The 15,580-nt window shown below is 35.9% G+C and overlaps 2 protein-coding genes and 1 long non-coding RNA gene across 3 annotated transcripts; 1 reads left to right on the top strand and 2 right to left on the bottom strand.

Annotated features, from left to right (window-relative positions):
- Positions 1–1,487: 1,487 nt before the first annotated feature.
- LOC119989556 (probable serine/threonine-protein kinase abkC) lies at positions 1,488–6,486 on the bottom strand. Its single transcript, XM_038835161.1, has 5 exons — positions 6,225–6,486; positions 4,491–5,829; positions 3,219–3,488; positions 2,317–2,472; positions 1,488–1,988 (listed from the first exon to the last, which is right to left on the bottom strand). Exons 1-5 carry the CDS (start codon positions 6,230–6,232, stop codon positions 1,869–1,871), a joined length of 1,893 nt encoding a protein of 630 aa, XP_038691089.1. The 5' UTR covers positions 6,233–6,486; the 3' UTR covers positions 1,488–1,868.
- Positions 6,487–7,242: 756 nt separating this feature from the next.
- Positions 7,243–8,215, bottom strand: LOC119987909 (protein MOTHER of FT and TFL1-like). The gene is made up of 4 exons (XM_038832816.1): positions 7,976–8,215; positions 7,816–7,877; positions 7,689–7,729; positions 7,243–7,598 (listed from the first exon to the last, which is right to left on the bottom strand). The coding sequence occupies exons 1-4, from the start codon at positions 8,174–8,176 to the stop codon at positions 7,375–7,377; spliced, it is 528 nt and encodes a 175-aa protein (XP_038688744.1). The 5' UTR covers positions 8,177–8,215; the 3' UTR covers positions 7,243–7,374.
- Positions 8,216–12,172: 3,957 nt separating this feature from the next.
- Positions 12,173–14,370, top strand: LOC119989738. The gene is made up of 3 exons (XR_005465892.1): positions 12,173–12,332; positions 14,029–14,114; positions 14,308–14,370. It is a non-coding gene; the product is annotated as an uncharacterized LOC119989738 (long non-coding RNA).
- The last annotated feature ends 1,210 nt before the right edge of the window (positions 14,371–15,580 follow it).

The following is a 15,580-nucleotide window of genomic DNA, read 5'->3' as shown; positions in this document are numbered from 1 at the left end:
ACCACAAAAGTTCTTATACTTTATAAAACGGGTCGATTAAGTCCTCTTTACTTTTTTTCGGCCACATCAGCACTGTGATAACGGAATGAAAAGGGGCGCTTGTTTAGCCCATTCTTCAAAGTGCGATGATTTGAATGACCAAAAAAAAAATAAGAGGGCTCAATTGATCCGTTTTGTAAAGTATATGGGCTTATAGGCATTTTCCTCTCCTTTTTAACTATTTTGTCTGTCTGTAATTTTTTATGACTAGTTAATGCCAACCTCAGCCTCTACAGTTTACTATTTATGAGATTGAGATTTTAGTTTTGACTAGAAGAGGAAAAAAAAATGAATACAAGATGCAAAGTTGGGAACAAAAATGTAGTACAGAAATGGCTATAGTACAAGTTAGGTAAGTAACGATCGATGTCGAGTACAGATTCCTTAGCTAAAGCAGCATTTAAATAGTAAGCCCATCACAGTATTAAGCTAACATCAAATGAAACCATCTAGTGTGGAAGTACAAAGGACTACAACTTGATGTGTGTACTGCACATTGATTGATGCCTGGCACTAGTTTAAATAGCAGATGCACCAATATCTGTCGATCGGATCGGATCGGATCGGATCTCATGGGAGACGTTGAAGGCTCCTGGATTGAAAAAACATCATTGAGTGCAGCGTTGATGAACACTTCTACAGTTGCTCTAGGCCTCGTTTCCTATTTTATGGGTTCATCGACGCTGCACTCAATTATGTCTTTTTGCACTTCTGGGACAGTTCACATTTTGCCATCAAGTTCAAGAGATCATAAAAAACCACCAGGAGGTTTTGGTCTGACTTCATTTTTGTCTATTGAGGTAAACTTGTTGACAGTATCCCTTTTAGAGATAAACAGTAGTCTTATGTCTTTCATTGAGAATATAATTATGTCATGAGAAGGCTGCTTGTGTAAACATATCAGCTTAGAAAGTATTCACATAAGAGTTTCATGCAATATCTTGCTGATTGTTTCATGAGAAAACAGAGATTGGAAAATTAATTTAAAAAAAAAAATTATTAATCCTTTGCTGTTTCCACATCAAAGCAACATTACAAGAACAATTTGATCTGCATGCTTCTTCCCATACTTAAACAGGATAAACCAAGATCAGAGCATTGAGCTAAATGTCTTTTGATGATCTTGTGCTAGTAAAATGAAATCAATGCAAATTTGTAATTGAAATTTTTTTGTAACCCCCAATTGACCTCATTTTACCCTCAAATCCATGTGAAGTGTTTGATATTGATGATACCATAACACATGAATTGAGTTGAGGGTAAAACCGAGGCAATAAATGGGAGGTATGTGGCATTGCTAATTTGTAATGAAACCAATGCTTCCCTTACTTCATTACAATCGGGCACCTCAAATCAAGAATTAGAAAGCAAGCAAAAACACTGCCAAAGCTAGTCAGTGCTCCATCATCTCAACTCAACACTACTCACTAAAAAGAAGTAATGAACCATGCAGCATTCTGATATTTTCTGGTAACACAAAATTTTTCTGTAAGTTTTCAGTTCACAAGAAAAGAACATGTAGATTTACAAAAGAATGTAAATGGGAGGGAAAATAAATGTCAATGCTTTATTTCTTTCTCTTGATACCCTCTCTTTTACTACTACTTTTTCTGCCTGCTTAAAGGCTAAGATGATGATCCACAACAATTTGACAAAGACTAAACAGAATAAATACATGTGATGACATTCGAAATTTCAAAAAGAAAACCAAAAAAAAGGGGTCAAAATTTCAGAAGAAGAAAGCATATACTCTTGTTATTTTAAGCTGGTATCTTGGGTCTCGATAATATCAAAAATGATTCATAAAACAGGAACAGCCAAGAACCTTCTTAAGGGGCCATCAAACCATCAATGGTGTAAGAAAGAGATTTTGCCCAGTCTGCTCGGAGCAACAAAGTCTGTAGTGTATGCATGATATTATATCCAGGATCAAGCTTCCGTTGCCAACCCTAAAACAAGCACCAAATCTTAGATAATGAATCCCACCAATACCAAAAATCACAATCACCCTAATGAAATAGGTCCTCTTTGACCAATCCATTTTAATTTTTCGTTTAAAAAGAATTGCATGAGAAAATAAATGGAAAGGTGAAAAATCATGCTACGCAATAAGGAATAGGAAAACAGGGCATAACAGAGAACAAAAAAAACACAACAAAATTCAGGTTCCAAAAAATTCTTTCCACACATTAGGGGCATGGCATATCAAAGCCCAGTCTAAGATCTTCACCTTTTGGTATCAACATGTCAATATTTATGTCAAAGAGGAGAAATTACCTCAAGAACCAAAGTTGTAACCAGCACAGTGCATACATTGCCGTCAACATTGACCTTATGCCGCCGTACTTTCTCAAGTAATTCCTCCATGCACTCAGCAGGGTGGATTAAATCACCCTCTGGCGTACCCCAGAATGTAAATGCCTCTTCCACTTCCTGTTAGATAAACACATTAGCAATTACAAACGAGACCATATCAAAAGTTTCAAAACAAAAGGAATAAAATTCACAGTTCAAAAACTTTAATAGGCACCTAAGTATTCCATTCAAATAAAACTCACTCTGAGGATATATTGGGTGCATATTAAACATTCAACTCCTTTATACCGTATATATTTTCCACAATACTTAATTACCAAAAATATACAGCTACAAACAGTCCATTAACCCAAGTAGAACTTCACCCTCCTCCATTTATGTAAGCTTTTAGGAATCAAACTGATTTAATCATATACATATATTATCCAAACGCACAAACAAAACCAAATTACTGACAGATGCCGCATATAGAATTTCAAATTTGAAGCTCCAGAAGGTATTTACTCTCACATGTGCATGGTACAGATGTACAGATCTAATCGAAGTCCACATAACAAGCTGATTGACCAAGATTGAAAAAACTCTCTGTTCGATCACATTAGAAGCACAAAATTTCAGTTCCCCAATTTACGCAAACCAACCTTCAATCAAATATGTATGATGTATGCATGCAACTAGAGAACAAGATAAAATCTCAATCAACAAATGGCACCAATATATCACTGGAAATCTTTTTGAAAAATTTGAGAAAGGATTTAGTGTTATGATAAGAGAAAGATAAGCCTATGATCTTAAACTATCCAACAAAGTATATAATATCCATAATTCTTTGCAATGAAGATATTATTCACATGATATTTTACCTCAATGAAAGCTTTTGGGTTTGGGCATCTTTGTTGCTTTGATAATCTGAGAGTGCATTCAGCAGCAGTGCGGCCATCTCGAGTTGCAACAGCCTTAAAAAATTCCACCAAATTTACTCTGTCACTCTTAGAAAGTTCAGCAGTCATGCCTACATCAATAAAAATGACATGAGGCTTTGACTTGACAATCCGTTTCTTAGAAGACTTGCTCCGAGACTCGCGGACAAGGATATTTCCAGGATGCATGTCTGCATGAATAAAGTTGTCCACCTGAAAGAAGAGATCATTGTATTGGGAATCCAGATCTAAAACCTGATTAATTTTCAAACCACTACAAGATCCAAAGTTTAACTCATGATTTAAGAACTGAGTTAGTACAAGCTACATCTTGCCAATGCAAGAAAGAGAGAATTAGGAATTGAGAGCGGGGAGGAATAACAAAATACATATTATAACCACAAAATTTATAAGCAGCCTGAGCCAGTAAATCATTTCAAATAAACAAGCTGCATTCAGGTATGGAGTTCAGCTACAGGATAAGTGAAGGCGTCATTCTCTTATCTTATGGTATATCATCATGCAGAAGTTATGCAAAGTTCCTCCAGCAATTAAAAAAGACAAGTAACCATGGAAGACTTTTGCCATGGTAAAACAACCAGCAAAAGAAGTACAGATTTAACCTCACAAATGTTCAAATGATCCCCAACAGCAACATTAGTAATTATATTTATATCTACCCTGGTCCCACAGAGAAAGAAATAATGCCCTTCAATTCCAACAGGTTCAGTCGCTTATTTTTATAAGCTTACGTTTTTGTGCGGATAAGATGATAAACCATTTCATCAAGAACAAAAAAACACATCATTTACTAGGCAGGGTCTCAGATCTATGGATTTCAAAAGATGACATAATTTTTCCATCTGCATCATCATCGCAATATGTCTACATTAAAAACTTCTTATCTGAGGTTGTGCAGCCATATTTTGAAGGTGTCACAAGGACAAACAAATTCTCTATGAGGTGAAGACCGTTTCTATAGCGACGAGTTTCCTGCTTGGAGAACTTGACCTAACAATTTATTGAGTAATGTGCCACGCATTGAGTCCTAGTTGATGATCAGATACTGGCAGCAATAAGTATTAATTCACTAACTTTAATTGCTTTCAAATAATTAAAACTTAAATTATTTTAAAAAAATTAAAATTAAATCATTAACAGTTCAAGGCAAACGATTTTAGCAACACAAGCAAAGGAAGCATAAAAAGATGTTACCAGAAGCATCTTAAGAAGTGCATGAGTCCCTATGTGAGCAAGAGCGGTTTTAATCCGTTCATGTCCTTGAAGTTCATCCACATAGTAAGAGACACTCTCCCCTTGCTCATAAGTTTCCACCAAGACAGCTGGATGCACAAGTGGATAAACAGGCTTAGGAAAAGAGACATCCTTCCATCTTCGAAAATTATAGATAAAGCGACTCAAATTTGCAGCTTCCCTTGCAAGGTCAACTTGAGACATCATAAAAACTGCAAACTGTTGTAAACTCTCATCCAATCTCAACCACTTTAGAGTTGGAATGAAGTTTGAAATCTTTGCTACGGCGTTGATTATCACAAAATCTCTCCTAATTGATTCACCAACCCCTGGATGTCTGACCTTTACAGCAACTAGCGTGGGCTTGACTTGTTTACCAGGGTATCTAAATCTCAAGGAAGCCCGATGCACTTGAGCAATGCTTCCAGATGCTACAGGTGCCTCTTCAAAATGTTCAAAAATTTCCAAAAGCTTGCGACCAAATGCTCTTTCAATAGTCTTCTTCGTGTACGCAAAGCTATGTTCAGGGGCCTTGCTGTGAAGCTCTGAAAGTTTAGTGCATAAATCTCTTGGGAAGAGATCTGGCCGTGTAGCTGCCCATTGACCCCATTTAATAAACGCAGGACCTGCTTTTTCCAATGTTCGGTGCACAACCCGAAGCCACGTCTTCCTAAACTGAGGTCCACCAAGACTGACAAAAGGTGCCATCATGATACTGGGTGAGAACAAAATTGACAAATAGAGAGCTCTCATTATCAAGATAACAACTTCTATGACTGAAAATACCAATGATGTCATGTACGCATGCCCATCTTGTGCACGCAAGTACAAAGAATTCTGTAATGGGTAGTGGTCTGTGTCTCCTAATGTTCTCTGTGCCCACGCGACCTGTCCACATGTTAAGCCAAAAATACCAGGAACTACTAGGTGCGAGCGGGTCAAGGCCAAGCTGACTGCTTGAGCAATTTTACTTATGCATGGTAAATTACGGCCACTGAAAGCATATTTTCGGAAGAGCTTTCTCCAAACAAGTTGGGCATGATGTGTCACTACGCTACTAGCTGCGATGAGAGAGTAACTCCCAGAGAAACCACTTCTCAACACACGCTCTTTAGTATTGCAAAATGAAAAGGAAGTACGTCCTGTACAAGGAAATCTATAATGTGAATATAACATGTATTGGGGCAGACGAAGCCCAATTGTGACAATTGTCTCATACTTCCTCAATTCTAACTGGCTGTTCCTCTGGGTCTTACCAAAGAATTGTGCAACTTTTCTGATGTTTCCAAATGTCAAATACCTGCATTTCAATATGCAAACACTATCACCTATTCATGTTGCACAAGAAAGGACCACCATAAAACCTAATGCAGTGGATCCTTCAGTAACTATATTCTTATGAAACAAACTGAACAAACTAAATTGACATTGAAATTTTACGTTCTAATCATATAATCTATTATTCACAGATAATAATTCTAAAACATAGCTCATGCCAAAAATGCTCAAGGCTTCTGAAATAAGTGACTTTTAAAAAAACTGGGAAAAAAAAGCACGAAAAAGGAACATAAAAAAGAAGCATCCTCTCACTTTGCCACACCAAGTCAATAGGAATCAAACTCCGGAGAGATTCAAAGAAATTGATCAAAACAGTTAACAGAGAGGGAAGAGGGGTAGGACAAAAAGGGCACCGACCTCGACATGATGACCGTGATCCGGCACGAGTGGCTGAGGCTATGGAGCGTGGATGGTGAATTGTAGCTCTTGCAAGCATTTTCTCATGGAAGTTCTTCCTTCCGCTCTCAGGTTGATCGTTATGCTTTGCTACTCAATATCAGTAGTCATTCCAAATTTTTGTTTCTCCTTGGACCTGGGATTTTTCACTTTTTCCTTAACAGAAATAGACCTAACGGCTGCAAGACATGAGGGCACGCGAGAGGACGAGAGACCGCAGATTGTACAATGGGCCGTAGAGTCGGTGGCCGCCTGGCCGGTTCGTAAGATTAAAATTGGGGGCCCACAGTGGCTGACCCGCAAGGCTCTCGTGGGCTTTACGCGTCTCCCGTTCGGTTGGCCATTTTATGTCCACTTAATAGGTAGTAACTTTCGTTTTTTGGTCAATTCCATGTGTATTTCCTTGAAAGGAAGAAAAAAAAGAAATTGTATGCATCTTTTAATAAAATAATAATAATAATAATCTAAGTACAAATTTAATCTAATTTTCCATTTTCCTCAAATTGAAAATCTAAAAAAATTTAAAAGTACAAATTCGAATCTTTTTGAAATCTTTTTTTTATAACTAATAATAACGACAACATACAAATTTATCTTTTTCCTTAAACTCTTTGAGTATTATCGAAATTGAGTGAAAGAATTGTGAAGACATCAAGCGTTAGGTAGATCACTCGAGCCAAGAGATTTAATTTGCAAAACTGAAGAGACTTCGTTTTTGTTTGCATGAAGCAAAAGTAGCTCTTGTATTAATTTGCATGGGGCTTGATCTTTGGACCCAAGTAACTAAATAGTGAAAACTACACTTGGGCTATTGCCAAATTGGAATTTGGTTTTTGCACATTGTCAGCCATTCTGCCAAGTACCAATCAAAATTGTAATTTACACCACAACATGCTTCAAAAGAAATATTTAATAGAATCCATCATAACTCTCTGAATCATCTAATTGAAGGAAGGAGTGGGAGGTTTCTATATATCTCTATATATATACACACACATATAACCCACAAAATGGAGGACATTAACAAATTAATCATCCTTGAATAACAAGGAAACAACAAATTCGTTAAGCCAAAATCAGGCGGGGAGCAACATAGATTTATTCAGAAAGGTCAACGTTTTCTACTGGCTGGCTCCTTTCGGGAATGAAAATACACGGCAGCAACCGGTAGCCCGAGTTCATACTGAGACACAAACTGACGGGTGCTGAAGTTGCCACGGCCATCTGGAGGTCGAATCCTCCCCATCATTGCACATGCTTGCTTAAACAACGCCAATACATACCTGTGAATTCCGGTTTGTGGTTGGGGTCCCATGTATGCCACCAATTCTCTTCCTATATACACAATATCCCACCATAATATATCATCTTTATAGGTTATATATATACACTCCAACTATATAAACATTAATCTAATAATCCAACCTTTTGTGGCGTCTGATCCTTCTGGGATATCTACAACTATCCTGAAAGGAAATAATTTTTTTAAAAAAAGTTCACATTTATTGGGCAAAAAGTACTACTAATCTTGTGTTTCATATACAGGATTTACCAATGAAGCCACTGTCTCAATGTTGGTTCGCTAGGACTTGGTGCATCGGGGTCCACCATTACCTATGTGTCAAAAAAACTCAAAATTCGGGGGTGCTTGGTCGCCATCTCAAAATAAGTAAGCCTAGTTCATAAATAGAGGGATTAGGTTAAATATATACCAGTGTGTAGAGATTGGTGGAGAGACGAGAATTGAGAATTTGTACAAATGGCTTCTGGGCAGCAGCGGATGGTTTGATTTCACAACCATTAGCGATCTGTTTGGACTCATAATGGACCGTGAAGTCCGCCACTGGAGTGAACATGTCAAGCACATCTCCGATCACTTTGCCAACGACCAGTGACTCAACGGACCTAGCCATAGGAGCGATAGGTAGGTCAAGTGGTGAATCACCAAGAGAAGTGTCATATGTGGTGTGTGCTAATTTCGATGCAAGTTCAGCTCTATATGTTCGTGTTAATCCCCAAGGAAATGAATATTGTAATCCAATGATAACACAATTAATGGAGCATAAGTTGCTTAAAGAACGGAGATATTGGACGACGTGGAATGCTTATGGGATGACACATAACATACGTGCTTTGATGAATGTGGTGGTTTCTTCATTGCTTTTGTCCACTTTCTACGATTATAAAAGAGTCAAACAGACACGTGTCTGCCTTGAGAATACTTGTCGGCTCTTGATGTCCCTGCTGCTATTTCTTTTATCAGCCCATTAATGTCACTACTCACTGTAGCTATGCATATTATGTTTTGAATGAGGCCCAAAGGGTTTTCGGTTATAATCTCGACCTCTTGAATATGTAGCATACTAGAATTAAACTCCGTTTGATAAAGCATATTCAAAGTAACAGATGTGTTAGTAAAAATGGTGGTAGCAGAATAAGACAATTTTAGTAGTAGATATGCTACATGAATGGTTGACAGTGTTTGGTTCAACTTTTGTTGATAACATTTATGCTATGTAGCATTTTGTGACAAATTACTTGTAGGGGTATTATGCATTTAAGTTGCAACATACGCATATAAATGTATAAATAAATAGAAATTAATTTATAAAATAATGATAATTATTTAAAATAAAATAAAGATAATATTGTGTTTCATATACAGGGATTTACCAATGAAGCCACAGTCTCAATGTTGGTTCGCTAGGACTTGGTGCATCGGGGTCCACTATTACCTATGTACCAAAAAAACTCAAAATTCAGGGGTGCTTGGTCGCCATCTCAAAATAAGTAAACCCAATTCATAAATAGAGGGATTAGGTTAAACATATATCAGTGTGTAGAGATTGGTGGAGAGACGAGAATTGAGAATTTGTACAAATGGCTTCTGGGCAGCAGCAGATGGTTTGATTCACAACCATTAGCGATCTGTTTGGGCTCATAACGGACCGTGAAGTCCGCCACTGGAGTGAACATATCAAGCACATCTCCGATCACTTTGCCAACGACTAGTGGCTCAACGTGTTAGAATAATCACCATAATACTCTACTTATAATGCGGAAATAACTTTAATAGGATCGACATTGTGTACCGTTATTTGCCATATCGTTGGATGAAGAAGGTGGTCCAAGAATAACCTGCAAAAGAAACTTAACACACTTCTTCTCCCTGTCTCTCTTTTAGCACTGAAACTTTAGTGATGGAAAGGACATACGTTTAACGTATTGAACGTGCTCATTAATAGAGGAGAGAAGAGGGTTAAGATAAGAGATAACCACTAAGAGTTACCACCCATCATGACTCTTTGATTTTATCTTAGTGTTTATTATCTCATATTAAAACTCATCTTAATTGATAATTTAATAATCAGTCTTTCCTTAATGATAAGTCCAAGTTAAACTAAAAAACTAAAAGAGATAAAGGTTAATGGACCATATTTAAATAAAAAAGTTTACATTCTCCCACTTGGTCCACTAAACCGATTATGTTTAAAATCAAAATAATTTTGACTCACTTGGACTTTATCAGAAAACTTTAGACACGTGATCACGAATTTGTAATTTAAAAATATAGCTGATAAACCAATCAAAATGATAATATAACATTGTAATTAGCTTAGGTTAACAATATGAGTCACAGCGGTTATACAACTTACATGTCATACTTCCTTCCATGTACTACAATATTGACAACCTTCACTAACACAATCTTTTATGATGTAACAACCCCTGTAATTTGTCATTAGTGATTGCTTCAGGTTTGTCCATCAGAAGAGCCAAATCCAAATCCAACAAACCTAGTGTAAAGTTGACTTGTTTAAGCCAGTCAGAGAAATTTGTGCCATCGAGAACCAGAACGCTAGAAGCATGGGAATGCAACATGGTAGGAACAGAAACTGAAAACAAAAATTATGCTCACAAATAAGGCTTTGGTTTACCTTTGGGCAAAAACCTTAGCATATATATTATCCACTCCTTAGGTTTGATATAATTTTACTACTTTAAATTAGTTGTGTCACCTTTGGATGTACACTATAACTATTAAAATTATATCAGCCTATCCAGTACATAACTAGTTGAAAGTAACTTTCCTTTGGAACTGTCCCAATCTTCTAATTATGTAATGCCATTGAAAATATTATTGTCTTTCATGTCACCCTTAATGACTAACCTTTAATGTAGTTTTATATTTATAAAATTCATCAACATAGGTCATTTTGGTAACTCCAAGTTAATAAACCATATAAAAATAAAACTAACCAATAGTATTCTCTAAATTTTATCGGAGTTCATACCAAAATACTCAAAATATACATAAGTTGGTACATGTACATGCATAATTAAAACAAATAAATAATTATGCACTACCATAAATAATTGTAAATATTCATTTATGAACAAACCAACCAAATCGAATATGAGTTATACTTTAACCGGGCATAAAGTGTAAACAACTGAAAGTCAAAATTCAATTTAAAACTTTTACTGGTAAGCATATTTAACCCAGATTATATATGCATATTATAAAGAAGAAAAGAAATATCTTTTAAAGCATTAAAAACTTCTCCAAATAGTACGTATACCATCACAGAATGGAATTTCAAGGAATATCAAGTATAACACACCTACACACTTACATTGATAATGGTGCAGGGATGTGTCCAGGAACACCTCCTAAAAAAATTTGGAAACAACGGCACGGAAAATCCATTCGAAATTTTACAGAAGAAACATAGAAACATACACATAATTACTTCTTTATTTTACATGAATCATATACAGTGTCTATATCACCAAAGATGTAACATGTAGAAACGTGTATGAATTGTGATATCACAGATAAAAGCCCTTTGTACCATGAGACATTCATAATTGATCAAAACATCATTATACTGCAAAGCAGTTTCAATCAAAGATTGATCAAGAATTTCCATCACGCCACCATAAACATTACATGGAACAAAATAAATTTTTTAATCAATAAACTGCAGATCCGTAATCCATGTCTGATTCAAAACTCTAGCCATTATAATTATTCTTGGACTTTTAGATAAAATAAAACGTCATAACTTCTACGTCAATTGCACATATCATTAATACCCATCATAGGATCATATATAATCAAGATAAAAGAGAACTCAAACATACATGTGTGGCCCTATCAAATTTTCAATAGATTCAACAAGCATTTAATGCAATTACACAAGCATGTGACTTTACAGTATATACATATATGTCATGAATAATTTACCATGTTAAATCATGTAATAAGAATACACCGAATATCAATTTGATAAGATATAATCATGACTATCGGCAAACATATGGTCAAAACTTTAGATCGTGGATGATATTGAACTTGATCTCCATAGATCTATCCAATCACATGAACTGGGTAACACAACAATCACTACAACAATTCCGGGTTTTTGTGACACAAACAAATTGTCCCAAATAACTTTGTCCCAAATAGTTGCGCTTTTGTGACATATATTTTTTTATCCCAAAAAAAATATATTTGAGACAATAAAAAATTCGTCCCAAAATGATATTTTTTGTGACAATTACATTATTATTTGAGATAAAATTTGAACCCGTCCCAAATAATTACTTTTTTGGGACGTGACTGCAATTCCGTCCCAAAAAACTCACTATTTGTGACAAGATTTTTTGTACTATCTCAAATAATCAATAATTTTTGTGACAATTAAAACTTCATCCCAAACAATCATTTTTTTTTTGAGACAAAAGGAAAACTTCATCTCAAATAATTGATACTTTCAGGACGAATTTAAAATTCGTCCCTCAAAAAAGTTTTTGGAATAACATGGAAATTTCTTTCCAAATAATCATAGTTTTTAGGATAAAATAAAAGCGTTGTCCCAAATAATTTGTAATTTGTGGGACAAAAATTACAAAATCAGTCCCAAATAATAAACACACGCTTGCTTTGTCTCTCCTCTCCTGCGTCGACGTCTCTCTCTCACTGCTCCTCTCCCTTTTCTCCCTTAATCTTATTCCGCCTCATCAAGTGAAATCGCAGCTAGCTCTTTGATCATCGCCAGTAAGGTAAAGTTGCTCTTCTCTTCAAGCTCGTCATGTAGATATCCATTTTGATAGAGGTTGTATGATATCTGAACCCTGGGCTCTGTTGGTTCGAATTGGGTGTTTGGATTGCCAATCTTGATCTATGTTAAGAATGATTCAGTCTATTTTTTAATTAGAAAGTGATTTTGCTGGTGGTGTTCTGGGTGTGGTGTCATAGGCTCTCAATTTTTGATATGCTAGGACGTTGAAAGTTAGATTCCAAAACCCCTTTTCTGTCCTGGTTTAGTGTTGGTTCCAATCATACATGTTTTCATCTTCTAATCCATCTAACCCTATGAAACTCCATGATCTTGTTGTCTGCAGTGAGTATTTGTTTGCATGACTTTTGGGATATGAATTTAGATAAATAAGGATAGGAAACGAGAAACAATACCCAATGCGCAAGGCTCTAGTATTGGTAGTGTGTGTCCGGGAAGGTCAGAGGACCTGAGGTACACAGCTTTATTTCTGCATACAGAGGTTATTTCTGTGATTTGAAGTTGTCACCTCTAGGTTTCAATAAATCAATGCGGTACTAGGCTGAGGTTCGTCTTTATAAATGAAATGATAAAAGAAAAATGTCATTGCTGGAACTACATCGTGGCTTCATGAAAACTCTTTTATATTTCTTGATGCTACGCACATATACGTCTGTTAAATACCTGAAGCAGACAATGCAATGATGGTATAGATTAGAGCTAGCTTCTTCTGAAAACCTAAGAGAGGCATCTATTGCACAAAATACAACAACCAGTTATAGCAGACTAAGCTGTTGTTTGACCAGTGTGATTTACTATCATCATTTTGTTATAAGGGCAAAGATTTTCCGCAAATTAGGAAATGGTAGAAGACAAAGATCAAATATTTGTATACAATTCATCAAATGCCGAAAAAAATGGCCGCAAACTTGATCTCCTGTATTCAAGGATGAGATGCATTAGGAATATTGCCTTGACATGGTTAGAGAAAACTATAATATTTTCAAACTCAAAATTCCAAATGTTTACGATACTACCAAATCTATAAGTTCGGAGTTAATTACCAAGAGAAGTGTCATATGAGGTGTAGGTTAATTTCGATGCAAGTTCAGCTCCATAAATTTGCCCAGTCATTTGCTGAGTTAGCTTACCACATAAATTTTTAGTGGTTTGGCAGAGGCGGAGAGGAAATAGCGGTGTTAATCCAACGATGATACTTAGGTTTGTTTATTCAAAAGTACGAATCCTAAATTGATAGGATGATCGATTTGATAGATTGGTTCATTAGTTGTTGCATTGTAGTGGTAGCCTATCATTGACTCATTGCCTCCCAAAAAGAGAGCTCTGCAATATTGTCTTTGTTTTTCTGTTGTTTTGTGCTCATTATTTTGACCTCGCATGCCTTACCTTCGCTCTTTTTTCGGAAGTCCCACAATCACAAATTTACTTTTACTTTTCGTAGAATTGATTGTATCTTTGGTATTGACGAACAGGCTTATTAGATAGATAAATGCCTGAGAATATATATAATTACAGGTTCACTTTCAATTCTTACTTCAGGTGGCAACTGCCACTAAGACATTTCCCTAGATACTTCTTTCAGAGTCTGATTCTAGGAAGAATCTATAATTGATTTGGGTGCTTTCTAAGATGCTCGCTCTTATCTACATAAATTATAATAATATGTTAAAAAATTTCAGGTCTATTGATGAAAAGGTTCATTAGTTTGATTAAGCATGCTAAAGATGGTGTTCTTGAGAAGGATCCATTGATGAAAACTTAAAAGGTTCTTTTGTACTATCATGTCTACAATGTTCGTTGTATTTCTCATCTCAATTTGTTATATTCACATAATTCCCAACATTGCTGCATAATTTTCCATAATAAACAAACTTTCAGAATTGAAATTTTTACGCCCATATTTGTCACGTTTGGATGAAGTATATATGCGCACTTATTTTGTGGATTTTTTGAATCAGATTGAACATGGGAATTGATGCTTCAGGTACTGGGAGTTGGATGGTGATAGCTCAATACTACAGGTTCGTAGTCAACAATTCTTTTTGTAATATTCTTTTGTACTATCATGTCTACAATGTTCGTTGTATATTCTTTTTTTCTTATTTTATTTGTATAAATATATGAAATAAGTACTTGATTATGCAAATAATAGACCTAAATTAGTATTCTCAATTATTTATAAATAGAGAAATACATATACTACATTAGTCTTAAACTCTTTCAATTAATATATGAACTCATATATTTTGAATTATTTCATGGGTATTTGATCATGCAAAAAAGTAATGGGTGTTAAAAGTTCAACCTTGCACTTGGTCTTGGGCAATGAGGATGGCATGATGACCTCTGTTACAATTCTTTTGTATTGTCAAGGATTTGGTTTTGCTCTGAAATCCATTCATTTTAGCACCTGCATTATGTTGATGACACTATAGTGTACAGGAAATGATGGGAGTTTCAGTACACAGATGTTTTAAAGTTTCGTATCATCTTCTTCAAAACTACATCTATGCATATGATAAAAAATAATGAAAAAGTCTATTACCAAGCGTAACGCGGGCACTGCACTAGTTCTACGATTATAAAAGAGTCAAGCAGACACGTGTCTGCCTTGAGAATACTTGTCGGCTCTTTCTTTTATCAGTCCATTAATGTCACTACTCACTGTAGCTACTGCTAGGCATATTATGATGAACCTTATTTGCACCCTAATATTTACTATGAAGACCCAATTCTAAATAAACCTCAGTAAAAAAACGTAACAATTATGAATATACCTCTTTTTGTGTTTTTCCTTAAAAAACACAATCTACACCCCTTAACCCTAATTCTCAATTACTCATGTGTAGCTATTGCGGCCATATGGTGCCCTGCACACATGACAAGTAGCTCTGCTATATCGGCGGAGATACCCGAATCGTTGTCACGGACCGCCACACGACCCTTGCGTATCTTTCTTCACGCCTCTCCTGAACTCTCTCGTATTCGTCGCAATTGATGAGGATTTGGAGAACTTGATCGATGAGTATGATCGGACATCTGGGAGTTCTTCAAAACCATCATGATTGAGGCTTTTCCTGTTCCCATTGAAGCCCGATTCATCATAGTCGATTGGACCGCTTCTGGACAATCATGCCAAATTTGAGGACTGGTTCTTGAATGTGTTGAATGGGGTTGGGTTGTTGAACAGGGGATTCTCTGATTCAGCCTTCATGAATAGCTTATTGGGTC

The sequence above is a fragment of the Tripterygium wilfordii genome, chromosome 21 (assembly GCF_013401445.1).
Source record: "Tripterygium wilfordii isolate XIE 37 chromosome 21, ASM1340144v1, whole genome shotgun sequence".
In the NCBI taxonomy this organism is placed as follows: domain Eukaryota; kingdom Viridiplantae; phylum Streptophyta; class Magnoliopsida; order Celastrales; family Celastraceae; genus Tripterygium; species Tripterygium wilfordii.
The sequence above is the reverse complement of the archived record's forward strand: the minus strand, read 5'-3'. Positions and strand labels throughout refer to the sequence as shown.